Raw genomic sequence first — 24,880 nt, forward strand, 5'->3', positions numbered from 1 at the left:
CCAAACTAAGCAAAACTTTATGATAATAATATTTATTCTAAAATGTTTATTCTATATATTAACCTTAAAAATACTATATTATATAACTAGTTTTGCCCCGTGATTTCGTTCGCGTCACTGTGTTCGTGTCACTGTGTTCGTGTCATAATAACTGATTAGGATAAAACGTAGGCTATGACCTCCCCCATCCCATATAGAATGTGTATACCGAATTAAATTCCTTAAGGTGCTAACAGGTAACAAACAAACAAACTCACTTTCACATTTATAATATTATTATTCCTTATGCAACGTAGAATGGCAAACAAGCTGACGGCCCACCTGATGGAAAGTGGTAACCGTCGCCTATAGATATGAGCAGTACCATGGACATAACAGAGTATACTGTTTCGCCTATGATACCCCTCATGCGCTGACAGTTCTGAGGACTCAGGTGTTATTCTTCTGTACTCTGTAAATTCACTGACATACTTCAAACCAAAATACTGACATGCAAACACAACTGCTTCACGGTAGAAACACGAATGGAACAGAGGTGCCCAAGCAAACGACTTTTGTACAAAGTCTCCCTCTTGTTTATTAAGGATTACTAATTATTTTATATTTAATATATTGACAAAAATATTATATGCATATTCTTTATTGCACTTGTAAATTACATTGTTAATGCATTTATAAATATTGTGAGCAAGGGTGGACTTATCTCTGACAGAGATCTCTTCCAGTCAGCCCAATGCAGTTAGAAAGCATGTTGTAAGCGAGTAGCTGAAGTGCTACAAGTATTAATTTTTAGAGTACATAAACGTATTTACAGTTAAATATGTTATCTGAATGTTATATATGTTATATAAAATGGAATAACATCATAGGAGAGGCAACAGACACCTTTCAAGGACACGACCTTCAGTAATGAAGAGGACGAAGAGAGAGATGTTATCTGAAAAAAAAAACTAAAAAATCTGTTTAAACTACGGAACCTTTTCAAACTCGCATTTTATTGATTTTGCCAAAGACTTCAAAAATGAGGGCGTTCTCAATTCGATTGTATTTATTTTATATTTGTCATCTCATAACTTCCTCAGTTATAAACCGATTTGGATAATTCCTTTTATCTGAAAGGATATGCTTACAGATTGGTGCCATAGAAATTTTATCAAAATCGGTTCAGTAGTTTAGTTTTTAGATCAAAGTAACCGGTTTTATTATAACTGGGCTTCTTTAATTCTTATGTATAAGGAAAACTATTTAACACATGTTCGTACTTAATGCAAAATTATGCTTAAACTCGAATTATCATAAACAAATACGACAATGGGTGGTCTTACGTTAAAAAAAAAACTATTTGTCTCGACTTGTGCGGACTTTTTTTTTATGGGTGAAAATGGAACGGTAACTCCGCCTGGTTTCCAGGGGGAACCGCGAGGAGGTCGACCTGATTGGGTATATTGCTAGCAATGGGATTCTTATTCTTCATTACTAACAATCCCTTTCCCCCCACACATACTTACAAGTTGGTCCCAATAGTTTAATTTTTATATCAAAAAAACCAATTTTATCACAATTGAAGTAAATTTTTTATTTTATTATTTATTTATTATTTTAAATTATTTAACAGCAGTGTTATTTCGTTAAGTGAGTGTTACTTAATTGGATCATTATTTAATTAACACATTTATGATAATTTATAACATGCTATGCGGCCCTTGCATAATCATGCGACGCCTTTTGTATCATAAACTGGTTGGTGGTTCATTACCTTACGTATAATTAAATAATAATTATTTAATGGGCAATGTTATGTATGCTGTTATTCTATTGACGTCTGCATGGAATTATGGGATTACATACTGTAATGTTCATGTAGCAACGTACCCAATCAGGTCGATCTCCCCGTGGTCCCCAATGGAAGTCATCGTGCTGAATTCCAAGGGTAGTTATCACGATGGACTAACTGACCTGCCTTTTCATCCTTATCTATCATCCCTCACTGGTGTCTCGTCAGCGTATACTGTTAGCACAGGCGGGGCTACCATTCCATTATCATCCATTACAGAAAAATCTAGGGGCAGACCAATCGATATATCCCGATTACGCGGTCAAAGTAGCGGATGAAAACAAGTGGTAAATTGAAATTAAAATCGTCATTTATTACGTAATGTAGCAGTAGGTAGCATGGCTTGTTAATATAAGTCATCGTGTGAATCATTTAAATAGAATCAAGTGTCCACTGCATATGGTCGTAGCAAGCATGTATTTACAAATAACAGTACCCTTCAGAACAATCTAAGGTGTATTTTTCTAGTTTCATTGTCACTATTGTACTACTGGAATTACACATTTTCTTGGCCTTAAAATGAGGCTTGTTGCTCACTATTGAACATAGGCGATCCTATTGCGATAGTTTGGAAATGAATCTTTATTATAATTGTAAATATGAAAGTTAATTATATAATTTATTTGAATTACTTACAGTGCAAATAAAATTAAAATACATAAAGGAAGTAACATATTTTTCTTATTTAATGCGTGTACCACAATAACACAAAATGGTCACAACTCAGTTTGTTGCTTTGCTCTTAAAACACTGATATCCTGGTTAGGCTAAAAGCTATTCTTTGATTGTTAATTACCTGTTAGCGCCTTAATGGTTTAATGAATTACTATGAAATTTATTATACACATATTATATAGGATACAGAAGTAAATAGGCTACTTTGTATCCCAGTCAGTAAATAATTATCAGTAACACGAACAAAGTCGCGTGTAAAAACTAATATAATTATAACTTAAATTACGAGGATACAATTATGATAGTAATATCAATAAATATAGTTATTATTTAATCTCAAATTCAAGATTCAAACATAGAACTTATTGGGCCTTATTGGGCCAGCATAGTGCAGCCAATTGTTAACCGTGGAACGTTCTCTATTAGGTTGGTCGTATTCATGGAATGTCATCTCTGTGTTCATTCAGGATAGTATGGTCATATACTGTGCTATAAAAAAAACTGATACGTTTATAGCTGTATTTTGTTTGCGTTAATTCAATTGCTAATTTTAAAATATTACTTCCAATTGTCTTTATTTTATAATAATCAACAAAATCCACGAGTCTCATTTCCAGCGCCATCTAGTAAATCTTGTCCAATTTTGTTTAGTGACCAATCACTGTAACAGACGTAATCTATTTCTAATGTAACGTAATTTCGTTCATTTAAAAAAAGGAATATTAAGGATTATTTATAAATTTCATCACGACTGAGGTCATTGTACCTTTTTGTAAGCTAAACTTAATTTTTATGTATTAGAGTACATTTTACGTCATAGCATCGCTTTTTAGGTTAACAAGCACATTCGTGGGCACTGATTAAAGCTATGAAATACCAATTTACTTGATTCTACCTTAGAAAGAAACCATTTACTCGTTGTACAATAGAGTACTCTTTAATTCCATGTTAAGCAATTTTCTATTGCACTCCTAAATATAAAGCATGAACGAACTATAATAATTGCTCATATTTCATTGTATTTAATAGTAAATCTGTATATTAATACGTGAAGCAAAAACTTTGTACCCCTTTTTATGAATTTTGCGCGGTTGGAGGAATATGAAATTTGGCTCATTTACAGTTTATATAGAGAAAGAGAATGCAATTAATTTTTATTAAATTATGCATAAAAAATACATTAAACCAATAAAAAAACATTGAAAACGCTACTATGTATTTTTTTAATGGATGATAATGGAATGGTAACCCCACCCGCGCTAACAGTATACACCGGCGGGGCACCAGTGCAGGATGATAGGTGAGGATGAAGCAGGTCAATTAGCCCATCGTGACGAATTCAACAAGAATTGTTCACGATAGTTTCCAGGGGGAACTACGTGGAGGTCGACCTAATAGGGCAAATTGCTAGCAATGGGGCTGTCAAACTCCATTGCTAACAATCCCTTTCCCCCCGCTACTATGTATTTGACATACATACGAATATATATTCTTCTGTTTATTGTTAAAGTCTGTGGTCAAATTGAGAATAGATTAATATTGTTTGCATTTAATATTATTTGTCTATAGTCTTACTGAATGTCAAACATAACCATAATAAATTCACTTATTACAATATTTGTTATGGTCGCATTTCAACCACTGGGTGACCACTTGTAAAAATAAATATACTCACAATCTTTAAGACCAAGGCATAGTTGCGTCAGGCAGTTCAAGAAAAAGTTGGCGTCGTGTCGTATCAAGAGGTGAAGAGATTAGTTGAAAATTGTAATGAATCTCCTAAAAAGGAATGAATGATTAATAATGTAAAATAATTGATCATGTAGATTTTGTGGGTTAAGAAAGAAATTTTAAAATAAAATATTAGTATTATTGAAAGACGGACTTTTTCCAGGCAAAATCCTGTAACACTGCGACCTTTCTATGATTTTTTGTACTCGCCTTTTTTTAAAGTTCGCTGCTAATTTCTATCAGTGATAGGAATTTAATTTTTTTATTTTTATTTGTATGCAACTTAGAATGGCAAACAAGTTGACGGCCCACCTGATGGAAAGTGATAACCGTCGCCTATAGACATGAGCAGTACCATGGACATAACAGAGTATACCGTTTCGTCCATGATACCTCCCATGCGTTGCCATTCCTGAGGATTCAGGTGTTATTCCTCTGTACCCTGTAAATTCAATTTGTAGGGATTTTTTTATCTCCTCAGGATATAAATGTGTATTTTCCAAAGAAGATATATCGTTGATGTATGAGTGGGCTATAGTCACAAAAAAAAAAGGTTACCTACGTTTTGATTTTACCCATTACGAACATAACAACAAATCTTTCCTGTTTATCATTACTTTAGACAGAAAAGAACATCCAAAAGTGTGTTCCAGTCGTCCTTGCATTAATTTTTTAACCATATACATGGAAATTTTTTAATTAAGCCGTTTGTTTATTATGCATTATAATAAATTAGACTTTCAAAAGACTTAGATGAAATAAATACACAATGATGTAAACAGAAGCATTAAAGATCATGACACTGATGCGGCCTTAAATTGTGCACGATTTTTCCTATTAACAACTTTTATATCTTACCTGATTTAGTATAATAATGTCGTTATATTGTTTTTTTTTTTTTTTGGTTTGTTTTGTAATACATTTTCCCTGCATATTAACATCCAAGTTATGATAACAATATTTTTAGCTATCTGTGGTTAGTGACGTATATACAAAATAATAGTTGCTACAATACATAAATGAAATAATACAAGTACATAAGAGATCCTTATCATAAATGTGAAAGTGTGTTTGTTTGTTAGCTCTTAGCGATATAATGGTTTAACCAATCTCTATGATATTTAGTAAATACATACTATATGGAATGGGGAAGGACATAGGCTACTTTTTGTCCCAGTCAGTGAATATATTTCTATCACGCGAACAAAGTTGCATGTAAAAAGTAGTATTAATTAAATATAGTTGTAATAAATATTGATACATATTGTTACTGTATTTTTTTTATACAACTTAGAATGGCAAACAAGCTGACGACCCACCTGATGGAAAGTGGTAACCGTCGCCTATTGACATGAGCAGTACCATGGACATAACAGAGTATACTGTTTCGCCCATAATACCCCCCATACGTTGCTATTCCTGAGGACTCAGGTGTTATATATGTATATGGGAGATATTTAAGAAGAAATAATGTTAGAGGTCTTAATAAGACCAGTAGATACTAAAACCATATTTTTTTACCAAATTGTATTGTACCAAATTGGATACAGTTTTCATAATTGTGTTTTTGAAGGCAGCGGCGAAGCTCCCGGGGGATCTTGAAATACCTCCTCAACTCGAGATAACTCAATAAATAAATAAATTTTTTTTTATTCAACGTAGAATGGTAATAATGGTAATAAGTAGTCTAATAAATAATATGTATTTGATGTTTTTGTGCATTATACGTAAAAAATATTAATTCACTCTTGCGCCACCTGCTCACTTCTATATGTTCTCCTTTAACCAAAGGTTGTCTGTAAGAGATTGCCCTAGCGATAAAACCGCCTTTTGTACCTTTATATGTATATTTTGATCTGTACTTCACGCTACTGTATTTCAGTTGAATTGTTTATAATGTCATTGTTTATTTTTATGTTTTTGGTGCAATAATTGGTGCAATAAAGAGTTAAATAAATAAATGGCAAACAAGCTAACGGCCCACCTGATGGAAAGCGGAACCGTCCATATATATGCATGTTAGCGTCCCAATATATTAATTACACTATTAATTGATACTGTATATGACTACGCATTCATTCAACAGGTGGAAATACATAGTTTCCATAACATCTGCTTTGGTCTTTGGTCTATCACTTGTCACATAATTGTTTCCGCATTCTTTAACTTAATGACTGTTGACTTGATTGAAATGTCATTAGGCATTGAATTCTTATTGGAAAAATTTTGTAATATACGTGTATATATACTTGTAGTTATAAGAGATGAGATAGTCTCAATGGATCATTCGATAATATTGATTTTTACTTGTTATTTTTAAATGTATAAGTCGGGCTATGAGAAGATTTATTGTATCCAAAGCTCACAAGTGGTAACGAGCCCTTAAGTCTAAGGCGAGACTTTCCCTCCCTTTGTGTTTTTATTTTTAATTAAATAGTTTTAAACGCGTCCTTAATTTGTTATTATGTTAAGTGGCTTCCGCAGTCCTTTCCGCAACTGCAGTGTCCCCACTTCCTCTTTCTTTCCCACATAATCCCTTATTCCTCTCATTTACCAATTTCCTTTACGCATTTCCAACGTTCCCTTTCTTTTTACCTCAATCTTTTCCTCCATACTGTAGGTGGAGGAGACCACCAACAAATGTATTCCCAAAGAGGGTTGACGTCAGGCAGGCGGCCGGTCGTAAAACTAAAAGCCTATTTTGTAATGCGGATAAAACCATATTACGCCGACCCCAAATAATAATTGGGATAAGGTTAGGAAGATAATGATGATGATGTTAAGTGGCTTTAACATAAATAACGCTACACATAAACCCAAACAATGCCAATAAAAATCTTATACAGGTTCATTTCATTGAAATGTCTTTGATTACCGTCAATTTAGTTTTATAATGCTTAATTGAATATTAATTTAACGAACTTTAATTAAACCAATAGAGTATAGAAGAGGCAAAATGCTGGGTCACCTTATACGACATGACGATTTTTTTAAGAGCATAGTAGAAGGAAAAATAGATTGCAAAAGAGAAAGGGGAAGACCAAAGAATTACTACATGGGACAGATAAATGAAACACTAGGTGTCATGTCTTTTGGGAAGGTCAAGGATATGGCCTGGGATAGAACGGGCTAGAAGAAGATGCTTGAATACACCGACAAGAGGAAACTTTTAAATGAAAAGAGAGAAAAGAGAGAGAGAATTGAATATATTAAATTGCAAATAAAATGCCGTTCATAGATCCAGTCTAAAGGATTATCATGCACTTGGTCTTGGTCTTAAAAAGACAAGCGTCCATGGTTTTAGTCGATCATGCACGGGATTTTTAATGATCATGTAATTTTAGACACAGTCGTCACTTAAATAAATATATGTGTACTTATAATATATATATATATATATATACATATATATATATATATATATGTATATATATATATATATTAACAGAGATTTAAAAAAATAACTGCTGAGTTTCTTGCGGGCTCTTCTCAACAGATAACAACTTTCTGAACTCTGCAGTAGATTTAAAAATTATTATTTGAAAGTGCTTGTAAACAAGTTTATTCAAATATGAAGATAATTTGAATTTGTATTTGGTTTATTATCTCTAAATCTATTTTACTAACAAACTGTAGCATATGCTTCATAATTTGACAATGCACTTTTTCTCACTCAATATTTCTCAGTGTAATTATATAGCAAAACCTTTCCAACAATGGAATCCCAGTAGTCTTTCTTCATCGTTTGTTTGTAAGTGTTAATATAGCCCACGTCTTTAAAGTCATAGTATCTGTTAATCAATATTACACTTTAAAGTACTAGAAATAACAAACTGGTCTAGATTAAATTAGTGGGCCTTTTCGTGGAAAAATTATGCTAACCGTGAGAATATTGCTTATTGTTATATCTATTTCCGACACAATCAGTGTTTACTTTGTTAGTTCTATATATAAAAAAATAAAGTTGAAACCGGCCAAGAACGAATTGTATACATACGAGTACTATCTAATCCTTATTTTTTTTAACAATTAAAAATTTAATGTTCAATCATTTATATGGATGGATATTCCATTAGTTTCCTATGGACTATCCATAGGAAATCGAAAGATTATAGGTGAGAGAAGTCATGTTAGTTGACCCTTATCCTTAGTGGTTTCAAAGGAATTATCCCCCGTAAAAGTTCAGGCTATGGAATGAGCTCTGCCAAGATTTTCCCTAGAGACTACAGTATGGGGTTCGTCAAAAAGGGTATATTAAGATTTCTCCAAAGTCGGCAACGCTCATGTGACACCCCTAATTTTACAGAGGTTCATAGGCTACAGTAACAGTTTACCATCAGACGAACTGTATACTTGTTTCAATCTCTATGGTATAAAAAAATAATCACGCAAGTGACCAGGGGAAATTGCTTGGAATTACAATTTATGGGGTAGTAATGGTGCAGTAGGGTTCCTATCATTAAAAATCAGTTCTCGTCATTATTACTGGTTGGGTTATACGTACATTTTTGATATTTCTTACTTCATCATCATAACCCAGAATCAGTGGGATACATTATACAAAAATCGTCTGCATGGATACATCTGAGGGAATGTCTACCGTAAAGCAGCTGTACTAAGATAGTTGTGCTGTGATGAATGAGAGATAGTAATGAATTCACAGTGTATGGAGGCATGACATCATAGCCTTCAGGAATAGATACCCAGGAGGACGTTGCTCACCTTTATAGGCGATAGTTTCCACTTTTCATTAGATAGGCGTTGGCTTGTTTGCCAATTTAAGTAGCATAAAAAATGAATAAATGAATGAGTATACTTTATTTGCATTGTACAATATAGAAAATAAGCAAGACAGTTAATATCATCTTCATTAATATTCCGGCTATTATCAGTTCACTGCTGGACATAGGCTTCTCCCATAGACTGCCATAAGGATCGGTCCTGAGCCACCTGCATTCAATGACTCTCTGCAATGTATTTAAGGCCGTCCCTCCATCTAGTAGGATAAATCCATCTAGTACGGGCAAAGGCAGTGTAGGACAACCCGTCCTACACTGCCTTTGCCCGTACGGGCTCGACACTCAAGAACCTTCCTTCTTTACTTTTGTCGGTTCTTAGAGCTATGTGACCAGTGCATTGCCATTTCAGCTTGCTTATCGTTCGGTCTATGACAATTACTTTGGTTCTTTTGCTTCCTTGTTTCAGATTATATCACGCAAAGAAACTCCGAGCATATCCCTTACTATAGCCCGCTGAGTAATTTGAAATAATTAATAAATATACCAATACTATTGTATAAGTACAGTAAGAATTATCATATCAGACGTTAACTATCCACTGTTATAGACAATGGCCCTAAACTATTTTTATTTCGTTTACAATCTACTAGTAGCAGTGGAAACCACTATTTCCTGTTGATCTAATGACGTGTCTGTCTTATTCATCCGTTAACAATATCTTGACTAATATTTACACAACTTACTCGGCACTTCAATTATAGAAGTACTTCATAGGACGACAAACTGGGCAACTTTGCATTTATAATGATTACCAAGAAGAATTTAAAGTTTATCACTGTATTTCTGATAAACTTTAAATTCTTTAAACTATGGGTCCTGGTGACTATATCTTAAAATATATTAATGTTGTTATCTCACAAAATATTTAAATTACAAATTGTTTTTGTTAAACCAATGCACAGCCATTTACTCTCTTCATTTAACGTAACGATTGACTGGTAGAGAATGCCATTAGGTATTAAGTTCGCCCTGTAGACATATTTTAATGTGTGCAAAAGTATAAATAAATAAATATTCCAAACACGCGGACAAAGTCAGCGGTTAAAACTAGTTATTAATAAACGGCGATTTTAATTGACTTTGAACAGTCATGGTTGAATTATGACGAAACGTTAACGAGAATTAAACTTAATACATAATTAGCTCAAGTTGCATTATAAAATGGATTCAACCTTATTAAATATCACGAATTCCAAATAATGTAATTACGTTATTAATTATCAACACAACTAATATAATACTTAAGTGAAAAAAAAGGTCCATAGTGTACCTGGTCATCACACAGGGCAGTATTCACAGTGCTACCATTCCTTATATTTACCAATAAGTTGCTGTGTAGAATATTATGGTGACATTAATTTGCCGGCATTCTACGGAGTGACACTATTTCTGGTTGACATTATAAGATTTGTTTTGTCATCGACAAACATCTTTAGCGGATATACCGTTTTATAAATTGAAAGGTTAGTTCCACTTTTGATTTTCATATTTTTTTTTTGTATAATTATGTTCGATTATTCAATAGTGCCAACATAACAATTAAAGACTTAAATTGTTATAGACAATCGTCTATAAGTAATCTTTCTCTCTCTCCATTAGGCAGACCGTTATTTTTGTTGCTATTCCGATTCTGTCGTATAGAAATGATTTATTGTATTTTTATATTTTTTTATAATAAATGTTTTAGACTTAAATGTGTTTATTTTTTAAAAGTTACTACTGCTATTGTCATTATTTTCAATATTTTGGGAGTTGTATTCAAATTATTATCTGAACTGTTAAGATGCCAAAAATGAGAAGCTTTCAAATTCACTGTTATATACATATAAAAAGCAAGAATTTTAAAAAGATATTTATGATTATTATGATACGAGATAGTATTGTTTATTTATTTAAACCTTAATGCACAGTGAAATTCCGTGTACATTTTGCGGACTTAATACCGGATCGCTATTAGTCATCCATTAGGAAAACCGAAAAATAAGTAGGTGGTGCATTAATTCAATTCAAATGATTTATTTATCTGAACATGTTGTCAAATTTATTTTAAATTATAAATCAATATTTCATTCATGTCCTGTTCTTTATGTTGTATAAATCTGTAGTTTATGCATCATTTTTATACATTAAATCAAATAAATATTATAGCAATAAATATTAACATTTAAAAAAAAATTATGTTATATTTATATCAATAATAACATTTACCACTAGGAGACTTTGTACAAAAGTCGTTTGTTTGGACACCTCTGTCCCATTCGTGTTTCTACCATGAAGCAGTTGTGTTTACATAGCTGTGTTTCGGTTTGAAGTGTGGGATATGGCAGTGAATTTACAGGGTATAGAGGAATAACACTGGAGTCCTCAGGAATAGCAACGCATGGGAGGTATCATGAGCAAAATAGTATACTTTGTTATGTCCATTGTACTGTCATGTTTATAGGCGACGGTTACCACTTTCTATCAAGTGGGCTGTCAGCTTGTTTGCCATTCCAACTTGCTTAAAAAAATAACAATAAAATAATATTTAATAACAAGTTACGTAGGCTATTCTTAAATTAATTAATTATTCGAGAAAATATAAAGTGATATATATATATATTTTATATAATATTATATATTTTACTTTTTCCCTTTTCTTTTTTTCTTAGGAAATTATCTGACTCATTTAATTTTTCTTTTTTACAGGTGGTAATTCAACATTCAACATGTCTATCCTGGACTCATACACCAAATTCATGGAGCGCAATAGCGGTGAGTACATTTTTATGTATTTAAATCTGTTTTTACTAGAGAAAGAGGTAAAAAAGTTACTTAAGTTGCCTAAGGTGAGGTAAAGTCACATCCTACACGTGTTTCTTCCATAAAATAGTTTGCACATGTGAAATGATTTCATATTACAGGATACAGAGGTATAGTAATATAGTAGGAATGACTATGTATAAGGGATACCATGGGAGACATAGTATATTCTGTGATATTCACAGAATACTATGTCATGTTCAAAGGCGACTGTGACCACTTTAAATTAGATTGGCTATCACCATGTGTGTCATTCAGAGCTGCATAAAAAAATATTTTTAATAGTGTTATGACATCTGTCTTTGTTACTTATAATCATCATCGTCATCATATCAGCCTTTAACTGTCCACTGCTGAATAACCATCTCCCTTGGGGGGTTGTACCAGTAGTTGCCACGCTTGGCAAGTGGATTGGCAAATCCAGTAAGACTTTGGAGTTGTTTTAAAGGAAATGCTGCTATCCATCACTCGTTACTTAATTTAATTATTATTAAATTTGTATTTAATAAAAAAATAATCTTTCTTTTTCTAATTGTATTTTGCTTTAAATTAAGTGTTTAAAATTTTATAAGTAAAAGTCATATTGACAATAAAGGATTTTTTTTTGTATTAAATTAAAATTATTATAAGTTTTCGTTTCTTAACAAATGGATTTGAATGAATCAATATTTATTTGCACATATATTCCAATATATATTGTTAATGCCACACTGGTTTCAAATGGCAGCGCTGCAGTATACCTATTAACAGTAGGCATGCAAATTATTCAACTATTACGTCATACCTATATCAATAAAAAATAATAAAAATCACAACAATAATCATATAATTATAATTACAAATTATTTTATTATTATATTTAAATGTCAGTAGTCTAAATAATTTCAAATCACAATAAGATTACACGCTTATACAAAATAAAGTTTTGTACGGAACCCTCGTCGCGCGAGTCCAACTTGCACTTAACCGGCTTTTTTCTAGTCATCCTCACATTTTGCTTTGTATGTGAATGTAACATAAATATACTCAAATGCTTTACAAATTCTAGAAAGGTTCAAGATGTTCAAATCGATTGTATTTTTTTTTATGTTTGTTGTCACATAACATCGTTAGATCTTAACTGAATTGGAAAATTCTTTAATTATCTAAAAGTGTAAAGTAATACATTTTGGTTCCATAGAAATTTTCTCCAAATCTTTTTTTTATACAACTTAGAATGGCAAACAAGCTGACGGCCCACCTGATGAAAAATGGTAACCGTCGCCTATAGGTATGAACAGTACCATGGACATAACAGAGTATACTGTTTCGCTCATGATACCCCCCATGCGTTGCCATTCCTGAGGACTCAGGTGTTATTCCTCTGTACGATATCTATTTATTTATTTATTTATTCATATATATATATATATATATATATATATATATATATATATATATATATATATATATATATATATATATATATATATATATATATATATATATATCGCTCTAGTAGTTTAGTTTTTAGATCAAAATAACTGGTTGTATCACAACTAAAGTAGATTTTAATTATTTGGTAGTTGTTTATTTTTTTTTAGTTATCCTCATATTTTTCTTTATTTGTGAATGTAATATAAACATGGCAATAAAATTCAATGTAGAATGTTTATTTTTTTTAAAGATTGGTACAGATGACTCTCTATTACCCAAGTTACATAACACAACGCTAGTGTACTCGTACAATTCTTATTTTGGACTTCAAATACTTTCTCTATTTCAGTGGATTTACTTCAAATTATTAAGCCATGGCGTAGCATTGACTGATATAAACCCATAGTATGCACTAACTGCTATCTGGTGGGCTAAAACCTGTCTCAATCTATAGAGAGTAAACACGAATATATTAATTTTTTGTACACAACATCGACGTGTTTTTTCCAATTAAAATTCTCTTATAGTGTTATCTTGGATTATATAGATAGCTCAAGTTTTTGTTATGACTCGTTCTTTTTTTCCAGTATTCTATATACTTACGCATAAAATGAATCTAGACATATTATTTAAAAAAAGAAAGTGTATTTATGCATTAAAAAGATACAGAATTTATAAGACAAAATAAATATAGAAGTTATAATTGAATAATAAGTAGTTATCACGCAAAATTGTATGAAAAAGTGGCCCGGTTTTCTCGAAACATTTGTGTGGAGACACTCTATCTATATAATCTAAGAGTGTTATTCTTAAAAACATAGTTGAATCTATAATTCTTATTTTTTTTTATTTTTATTTTATATATATTATAAGATCGATTTTTTCTCCCTATATACGGTGTACTATGGAAAGTGATCGAATGTAGGTATATACATATGTATTTAGGTATTATATATATATATATATATATATATATATACAGATATTAAAAAGATCATAACAAGCAATAAATAGGATTTACTCCTTTACCATATCTTATCTGTCCACTGCTGAACATAAGTCCCCATCATAGACTGTCATAAGGAACGAGGTCGTTCTTAATGGCAGTTTGCCATTGGGATTTTTTTTACATTAGTTTGACACACTTAGCAAACGAGTAAGTAACCGCAGCTACCTTTTAATGATGTTTTAAGAGGGACGTTGTTGCCCACCCCTCCACCATGAAGTTCCTTTAGATGCCTCTTGCGACATCCACAAAAAACAAAGAGGCAGTGCATTCTACGCCGGGACCATATGGAATTTACTCCTAATAATTGATCGTTTATTCATTATTTATTTTCTATTCGATCAGTCATTTTTTGTTCAAAAAATCTTTAATAATGACTTAGTGTATATTTTTTTAATACCAGTTTGAACATTTTAGAAAAAAAAAACTAGTTGTTGCTACATTTTTAATATTTTGAAATTACAAAGTTCACTGGCGTTCAATGCTATATTATACTAAATTGCTATATTATACTGTGATCTTTGATTAATTAATATCATAATAAAAAAAAATTATTCCATCAGCCGTCAGCTGTCCACTGCTGAACATTAAGGAGCCTTCCCCATAAGGAGAGTTTTGCCAATAGTTACCATACTTGGTAAGCCTTTGGTGATGTTTCAAGAGGGACACTGCTGGCTATCCCTTGAATATTTGTTGCACATATATTTAAATAACTGAATGAATATAAAAGGAATTTGGCATATAGAAGTATATTCTCGGTATATGCTTATTCGAAGACGACAAAACATGTACAGTACGTGTATAATAAATTTTATAAAGATTTATTAAGCTGTTAAGACGATATACGTTAAACAAACAATTTTCAAATTTATAATATCAATTAGAACAGTGTGTATTTAAATGTAACGTAAAAAATAACTAGCAAAAATCATTATAACAATAATCTCTCCCTGGGGCCCTGAAACCCGGCCGACTGTGCTTCTAGTTTAGCTTCTAGCGTTAGTTTGCCATCTCCTCTCCTTATGAAGGGAAATGTGATTTTTTTGTAGAATTTAAAAAATAATAATAATAAATAAATTCTTTAATCAAGGCAACCGGGACCCACAAAATTTTAACAATATTAGTTTGTACCAGATATAAATTTATAAATTAAATTTTGACACTTGTAAATAAATAACATTAACATAACCTACTTTTTTGTATGTTAGCCAACATGTGAATCATTTTTTTATTTATTTTATTTGACAAAAACACAAAGTTACAAACACAAGATACAATGGGGCCCACACTAGGCGAACCTGTATCATGGGCACCCGACAAAGATTAAGAAATCACAAATGTGTTATAATAAAAAATACATAGTGGGCGGGTATTAATACATATAAAAAGAAATATAAAATCGAAATAGTGAAAAAAGTAATAAAATCAACAATATAGATACAGAAGCAATTATAAAACACTAATAATATACGCCTTTAAGAGAAACGAAGTTAAGTAAATGAATGTGGGAATATTCGTGAGTATGTGTGAATGTGTGTTGTGTAATCCACATGAAAGATGTATGTGTACTGTATGTTATTACTTTCCAGACCACAGTTTTTCAGTTGCCTCGTAACAAAGTGATAAAATAATCATTCTGCAACGATTCAAATACCGGCAGTCTGGACGGTCCGCCAATACCCTAAGGATAGCGTTGGAGCTGCCCCGGACCCTACGCAACAGAGATGTGCACCGCTTTCGCATAGTAGCGTAGTGACAATTAACACGCGCCTCGGCTACTTTAATACATCTTACTGTATGTATGCACACATGCAACTATTAACTGCAATATAATTGTTTGCATCATAGTAAACAATCAAGTTATTATAATTATAGTAATCATATTATGCACAATATGTTACGTAAGAAAATATGTACATATAAAATATTTACTATAAACCACCGCGTAATGTTATTATACATGTTTACTATACTTTTTTTTTTATACAACTTAGAATGACAATGTTTCGCCCATGATACCCGCCATGCGTTGCCATTCCTAAGGACTCAGTTGTTATTCCTCTGTACCCTGTAAATTCACGCCATATCCCACCCTTCAAACCGAAACACAGCCATGCAAACACAACTGCTTTACGGTTGAAACACGAAGGGGCAGAGGTACTTAAGCTAATTTTCGAAGCAAAACAATAAATAAATAAATAGTAAATTAATTTAAAGTACCCATAACTGGCGTGTGTGTATGAAAAATGTAGAGGAAGCGAAAAGAGGTTTGTTTGAATCGAAGCATTTGGCATTTCATTGTTTCTGTCTACTCTAATGGGAGATAGACGTGACAGATATGTATATATGTATGTAAATTCAATCTTTGCAAAATACACCAATTAACGGCAGGATGTTTCGTAGATATAAAATGTAAATATCTAAATAAATTTCAAGATTTTTTTTTAAACAACTTAGAATAGCAAACAAGTTGACGGCCCACCTGATAGAAAGCGGTAACCGTCGCCTATAGACATGAGCAGTACCATAGACATAACAGAGTATACTGTTTCGCCCATGATACCCCCCATGCGTTGCCATTCCTGAGGACTAAATGAGAAAATTAAAAATATTTGAATTCAGTATATTAAAAGTATCTGTAATATCTAAAGTGGCATTGGTCTCGTAGTTAGAGTAACCGACAAACGATTGGTAAGAAAAATTCCTAACTGGCAACTCTATATGGACAAATACAGTACAGGAAAACTAAGTAGAGTGACCTCAAATGCATTGCAGGGAGTCAGTGGAAGCACTTGGATCAGTACTGTTTCTTATGGCATTCTATAGAAAAGACCTATACTCCGAAATTAACAAATAACGTCTGATATGGTTTAATAAAGCCCTCAAATATTGAAATAGAAAAATCTTAAGATATTAAGACATATATAATTAGGTCTCTTTGACTACTAACTGTTTGAAAGACCTACGGCGAACAGTGTAGGTACATGGTATATATTTACACAATCTCGTCACGTAGGTATATCGCTTACATACGCAGAATACTAAGTAGTTTGTAGTATTCATTCATAATCTAATGTTAAAATCTATTTTATATTATATATTGTCTAAATAAGGCAACTTGGTTGACAACAAACGCGAATGGTTTCTGATTTGACCATTAGCTTGTACAAGAGTCAGCGTACTCGTTTCTTACGTCTTTCTAATATAAATATTTACATAATTTACGAATCATTATATATATATATATATATATATATATATATAATATATATATATATATATATATATATATATATATATATATATATATATATATATATATATATATATATATATATAAACCTATAGGTTTATCCCGTTGCGTGGTAAGAGCCGACTTAGCGAGGGATGGGCAGCAGCGTGCGTGTTAAAACATTTCTAAAATCTGACAGCGTTTACCAATCTATCTGCCAAGCGTAGCAACTACTAACAAAACCCCCCAAAGCTTATGTTCAGCATTGGACAGCTAAGAGCTGATATGATGATATATATATATGTCAAATTTACTCATGTTTTTAATTCAGCAATGCCCGCCTTTTTTGGGACACTACAGGAACGCGTTTCATGGCTGCGTCGTGCACTATTTGTAGCTCTTTGAGAAAACAGGAAATTAACCTTTTTCGAATTCAGCTAAAATGTAAATAACATTTATCAATTACATATACAGGAATGCGAACCATAAATAAAATAGTATTTTATGACGCGGAAGAAGATGCATCTAAGAGTTAATTATAATAATTCCTAGATTTAACTTCGGATAAACTAGTGTTAGTTATTTGTTATTGCATAGTGCTCATAATAATAATTTTATTACATTGATTTGTTGAATAATAGCTATCGTGAAGTATACTGTATTATAATTTTATACCACCAGAGGGAGACTTTGTACAAAAGTCGATTGCTTGGGTACCTCTGTCCCATTCGTGTTTCAACCGTGAAGCAGTTGTGTTTGCATGGCTGTGTTTCGGTTTGAAGGGTGGGATATGGCGTGAATTTACTGGGTACAGAGGAATAACACCTAAGTCCTCAGGAATGGCAACGCATGGGGGGTATCATGGGCGAAACAGTATACTCTGTTATGTCCACGGTACTGCTCATGTGTATAGGCGACGGTTACCACTTTCCATCAGGTGGGCCGTCAGCTTGTTTGCCATTCTAAGTTCTATAAAAAAAAAAAAAAAAAAAAAAAAAAAATATATAGGCTTTACTCAGATCTTATCGTGTTTAAAACTAGTCGGGCATCCCTGAATTTAAAACGTGTTTAAAACCGACATAAATAGCTACATAGTTATTTCAAATTGACGTGTGGTCCTAGCATAGAATGGGCCACCCCTTTCATTCCTGTGAGTGTCGTAAGAGGCGACTAAGGAAATTTAATGGTCGAAATATAGAAAGCAAAGTCCGTCTTAAAATATCATCAAAACCTAACTGTGGTTGCGAATCCGCCTGCGAGGCATGCCAACTGCTGGCAATCTCCCCCCCCCCCCCCTCATACGATGGAGACCTAAACTCGCTCTCTTCAGTCGTACACTCTTGACAGAGTGGTCGTGGTTTTCACAATGACAGTGGATCGTCGGTGAGGCTCTCCTTTGCGATTGAGGTCCTCGCAATATGTCTCCATCTACTTCTGTTCGCTGCCGAGCGACAGCAATCCACAATAGACTGCTGTGTGGCCGTTTTGATGAGGTCAGTCCATCGCGTTGGTGATCTACCCTGAGGCCTGAACAGTGGACAGTTAATGGTTAAAATTATGATGCTATGAAAATATAGTAAAATATTATTTTTAATCAAAAGTATGGTGATATATTCAATTTATGGGTTTGATTACTATATAATTAATATCTAACAACTGGGAGGAAAAGGATTGCTAGCAATGGAGTTTAACAGCCCCATTGCTAGCAATATACCTTATTAGGTCGACCTCCACGTGGTTCCCCCTGGAAACCATCGTGAACAATTCTTGTTGAATTCGTGACGATGGGCTAACTGACCTGCTTCATTCTCACCTATCATCCTTCACTGGTGCCCCGTCGGTGTATACCGTTAGCGCGAGTGGGGTTACCATTCCATTATCATCCATTTAAAAAAAATCTAACAACTTAACAAATCTCGAACTTGTCATAACACTATATCGCATCCACGGTATTATTTAAATTTTTTTTTACTATTGCAAAAAGTGCTCTTATATGTATATATAAACTAGAAACTAGTTAGTTGTACTTGTTTGACAAAGAGGAATATTTTTAGTCAATATGTTTTTGGTCTAAAAGAGTAAGCGTTTACGTTTACGATTTTAAATTATAAGTCAAGTGTGAATATTTATTAAATGAAATATTTTATTTAAAAGATGGCGTAACTTTTTTTTTTATTCAATTTTGAATGACAAACAAGCTGGCGGTCCACCTGACCACCTGATGGAAAGTGGTTACCGTCGCCTATAGACATGAACAGTACCATGGATATAACAAAGTATACTGTTTCGCTCATAATACCCCTCTTGTGTTGCCATTCCTGAAGACTCGGGTGTTATTTCTCTGTACCCTGTTAATTCACTGCCAACTTCAAACCGAAACACAGCCATGCAAGCAAAACTGCTTCACGGTAGAAACACGAATGGGACAGAGGTGACCAAACACACCATTGCCATTCTAAGTTGAATAAAAAAAAGACAACTAATCTTACGCGAACGAAATCACGTTAAATAGTTAGTTAACTTATAAATAAAAACTTCCAATCCGGAATCTTCTTAACATTAGAACCATCGAGTTATTTATAGAACTTGTACATTATAATTATACCCACTGTATGGTGGGATAAAAAATTATTACGATCTGTTGCTAAATTTAGCCTTAATTAAAGTTAAATTTAGCAATGACATAATCGTACATACCTACTAAACAGTTAGTAACTAGTTATTTATATATATTTGCTAGCTCTTACCCACGATAGCTTACGTAGATTGGAATAAAAAATATCTATAATGTTAATTCATAATACGTTCCGTCATTGTACGAAATTTTACTCAATTCCGTAGCGCGATCGAGTAATAAATTTTTTTTTTTTTTATTAAAATGATACTGCGCAATTTCACGTACTTCCAAACCGCTGTTCCTATTACTGTTATTGAAAAAAAATTCCTTCACAATAATTACAATGCGTTTATAATTAAAATAAATTAGTTTATTTGAATAATTATTAACAAATAAAAACTAATCTAGTGTGTTTTTTTTTTAATAATAAAATCCTTTCCATACTAACTTCCGTACTAGAATTATAGACTGTCTAAATAGTTTGTCTATATAAAGAATATATTTTTATTTTATTCTTTATTCTTTATATAAAGAATATAAAGAATAAAGCAAATGCTTTATTCTTTTTTTTTTTATTACATTATTTTTTCCACTTCGTTTCTCGTGGGTGTCGAAAGAGGCGACTAGGAGAGGGCAAGAGATGAACAGCAGCGATCATGCTTTTTGGAGACCTTTACTGTTTTATAGTTAAAGCATAGCGTATTTGTTATCCTAAGTATCACAGAAAATTCATCATCATCATACCAGCCTTTGACTATCCACTGCTGAACATAAGCCTCCCTTTGGGGGGTTTTGCCAGTAATTGCCACGCTTGGCAGGTGGACTGGCAGCCGCAGTTAGGCTTTGGAGATGTTTAAAGAGGGATGCTCATCCCTCGTCCTCCCTTAGTCGCCTCTGACGACACACACGGGAAAGGAAGGGGTGGCCTATTCAATACTGGGATCACACGGTGACAGAAAAATATATAAGAATATTTATTTATTCATTTAAACTTTAATGGACAATAAAATTATATGTTTATTAACACCAGACGGTGTTCTCTTACAGTATTATTGAATCGAGGAAAATCAAAGCAATACTTTGATATATTCATATAATATAAACATAAATACATAATACCTATTAAATTAAACATAACCAGTTATTTTGATTTAAAGACTAAATAACTGAACCGATTTTGATAAAATTTATATGGGACTAATCAATTAGTATAGAAAAAAATTGGCGAAATCGGTTTAGAACTCACGGAGTTATGAGGTAACAAATATAATAAAAAGACAACTATATTGAGAGCTTTCTTCTTTTGTGATCCGTTGAAAATATAATAAACTAGTGGCCCGTCCCGGCTTCGCACGGGTGGACATTTTTACAACATTTTAAAAAGTGGTCATTGTGACATAACGATAATAGTTGGACATATAGTATCGCTAAGTTTTTTGTAGTTATTGATATTTTCTTAAATATTGTAGAACATACTTTTGTTTTATCACCAATAGTTTCCGCAGTGCACGCGACGAAATATGGCATTTTTTTTACATCTTGAGTTACGTTACTAAAGTTTTAGTAAGGATCCCCAATCTTTTCTAGCAATAAATATAGTCTTTGTTACTCAGTGTGAATGCAGCTTTCTAATGATGAAAGAATTTTTGAAATCGGCGAAGTAGTTTTTGAGTTTTTTTATTACAAACATACATACACACAAAAATACAAATCTTTCCTCTTTATAATATTAGTGTAGATGTAGATTTACCATTCGAATAGTTGAGCAAAATGTGTTAAGTATCGATTGCATGTAATCTTGTATTTCTTTTTGCAGATCCGAGAACGGAAAATTGGTGGCTGATGTCAGGGCCTGGACCCCTTCTCACGATCCTGGCTACGTATCTGTACTTTTGTAATTCAGTCGGTCCGCGGTACATGAGAGATAGGAAACCGTACGATTTGAAAAATGTTATATTGGTTTATAACATAACACAAGTGCTGTTTAGTATATTCTTGGTATATGAGGTAAGTGATATTATTTTTAACTAGCTTATTGCCCGCTACCTCTTCCACGTGGATATTAGACGTGCACTTCTACTTCTGAATGCCGTATCAAAATAATAACATATAACAAATTTTAATCTACAACTTCAGGGATACAAATCTGTGAAAACCGTGTCCAATTTTTTTTTATACAACTTAGAATGGCAAACAAGCTGACGGCCCACCTAATGGAAAGTGGTAACCGTCGCCTACAGACATGAGCAGTACCATGGACATAACATATATATATATATATATATATATATAAAGTTTACTTCCGTTTTACTTAATACTTCATGACTGTAAGCATAGTCTCTAACCACTATTGTCGAGCTAATAAAAATAAAATTTATAGAAAATTGCAAATAGTTCTTAGAAAATGTATTACTTAATATGTCAATAAATGCGTACTACCTGTTGAAATAGAAAAAGTCAAGGTTGCCGATATAGTATTCACGAGTAAGACCTCTGCACTGTATATTTGAACATATTCAAGGTTATTAGGCAATAATGGAAATTAAAAGAAATTTAATTAAATTTATTTATTTAATTCTTTATTGTAATATAAAACGTGTACTTAGGTAATATATTAGTATTATGAAATTTGGTATTAATTAATCGTAAAATTAGAAACAAAAAGATTGATGAGCAATAGGAATGCTTCATTTTTTTTTATATCATTTATTACTCCACTTATATATGTTATATATTATTCTTTAAATGGAGTATATATATATATATATATATATATATATATATATATATATATATATATATATATATATATTGTATTGTAATTGTATTGTAAAAATCTTTATTGTACATAACTCAGATTAAATACTAGTAAATGATTTAATAAACAATGGCGGACTTATCCCATAAAGGGATCTCTTACAGTCAACCTTTGAGAAGCTGAAAGAAAACTGTAGAATGTATAAAGGTATATAGATAGATAGATAGACAATTTATTTACATTACTTATATTATTATGTATATATATATATATATACTTATGTTTTTTTTGTTATTGCAGGGTTTAGTCTCCGGATGGTGGAATGACTACAGCTTCTCATGCCAACCAGTGGATTACTCGCGTAGTCCGAAAGCTTACAGAGTAATTATTTTTTGCTTATGTATTCTTATTCTTTAAGCAAACCCAGTCTCTCGAGCCATTGCAGTTTCCATGCAGTATCCCCTACGCAACTGCAGTGTTCCCCTTTCCCTTTTCCTCGTAAATCATTCATTTTATTTACCAACTTCCTTAACTCACTCCCAACGCCATCTCTGTTCTTTTCAATTCTTTCCTTCATACTATAGATGGTGGGTACCTTCAATAAATGTATTTATTAAAAAAAAATACTACAAGCCTAAAACTTAGTTGTTTATTGAGTTAAAATAGTCAGTTCTTAATAAATTATTAGAAAACAAGGCATTAATACATTTTTTTAAATACTTTTTGTTATTTTAAACCCTTAAAAAACTCCTTTGAGTTTACCATAATCTAAAAAATAACTATGCTAAGTTTCAGATTTGCAACAATTTTTCCCACTTACGATTTATTTGTCCTGTGCTAATATTACAGATGGCCGCAGCAGTTTGGTGGTATTTCATGGCGAAGATCGTTGAGCTTCTGGATACCGTGTTCTTTGTTTTAAGAAAAAAGAATAGGCAGATCTCCTTCTTGCATTTGTACCATCATTTCATAATGCCGATTTGTGCTTGGATTGCAGTCAAATTTTTACCAGGTGGGCATTTCTTTTTATCTGTCAGTATACTCGTACGCTAGCGGGGCATCAGTGAGAAAATAGGCAAGAAAAGGCAAAAATTCTTCCATCTATAGAAAGTTATATTATCAGCAATTGACAAATATTATTGTCGTTCGAAGCTGGGCTGAATCGCTGGTTATTAAAAAAATATTTTTAAATGTTTACTTTGGTCACTTCTCCCGGGCGTTCTGACACCAACTTCGTGCTTTAATGGCCATCTTCCAGTGCATAAACTACGTCAAAGGTCTTCGTATACAACGAAAACAGTCTAGAAACTTTTTACCACAGGGAGACTTTGTACAAAAGTCGATTGCTTGAGTACCTCTGTCCCATTCGTGTTTCAACCGTGAAGCAGCTGTGTTTGCATAGCTGTATTTCGGTTTGTAGGGTGGAATATGGCGTGAATTTATTGGGTACAGAGGAATAACACCTGAGTTCTCAGGAATGGCAAGGCATGGGGATATCATGGGCGAAACAGTATACTCTGTTATGTCCATGGTACTGCTCATGTCTATAGGCGACAGTTACCACTTTCCATCAGATGGGCCGTCAGCTTGTTTGCCATTCTAAGTTGTATAAAAAAAATACTTGGAAGCACCCCCCACACGAGTAGTAGTATCAAAATCAAAGTGGTCTTAACGCTTATTTCCTTATGTTTTCAGGTGGTCACGGAACACTGTTGGGCGTGATTAACGCTTTTATCCACATTATTATGTACACTTACTACTTAATCTCTGGCCTGGGACCGCAGTACCAGAAGTACCTTTGGTGGAAGAAACACGTCACCACTATCCAACTGGTAAGTAATCTTTGTCAGAAATGTATAAAAAGTCGGTCTCAGCAATTGACTGATGATGAATGATGATATCATAATTAAGGAGCTAAAGAGCTTCAGCTTGTTGAATACTTCATTCTGCTTCAAAAAGTCTAGATTATTAGAGCTCAGTAAAACTAATGGAAGGGATTCCTCTTATTAG

General features: G+C 32.7%; 1 protein-coding gene across 2 annotated transcripts in view; it reads left to right on the forward strand.

Annotated features, from left to right (window-relative positions):
* The window catches only part of LOC128201032 (elongation of very long chain fatty acids protein AAEL008004-like), a 55,293-nt gene that overhangs the window by 27,592 nt on the left and 2,821 nt on the right, over positions 1-24,880 (forward strand). The window contains exons 1-6 of one of the 2 annotated variants that reach the window (XM_052896487.1): positions 10,376-10,502; positions 11,728-11,793; positions 21,929-22,119; positions 23,171-23,251; positions 23,720-23,882; positions 24,566-24,702. In XM_052896487.1, coding sequence (XP_052752447.1) covers positions 11,748-11,793; positions 21,929-22,119; positions 23,171-23,251; positions 23,720-23,882; positions 24,566-24,702 — 618 coding nt within the window. In that variant the 5' untranslated portion in view covers positions 10,376-10,502; positions 11,728-11,747. Of the gene's footprint in view, positions 1-10,375; positions 10,503-11,727; positions 11,794-21,928; positions 22,120-23,170; positions 23,252-23,719; positions 23,883-24,565; positions 24,703-24,880 lie in introns of those variants that run through there. The other variant, XM_052896479.1, reaches the window with a different exon arrangement.

Source organism: Galleria mellonella, unplaced genomic scaffold, assembly GCF_026898425.1.
Source record: "Galleria mellonella isolate WM207_F2 unplaced genomic scaffold, CSIRO_AGI_GalMel_v1 utg117, whole genome shotgun sequence".
Taxonomy (NCBI): Eukaryota; Metazoa; Arthropoda; class Insecta; order Lepidoptera; family Pyralidae; genus Galleria; species Galleria mellonella.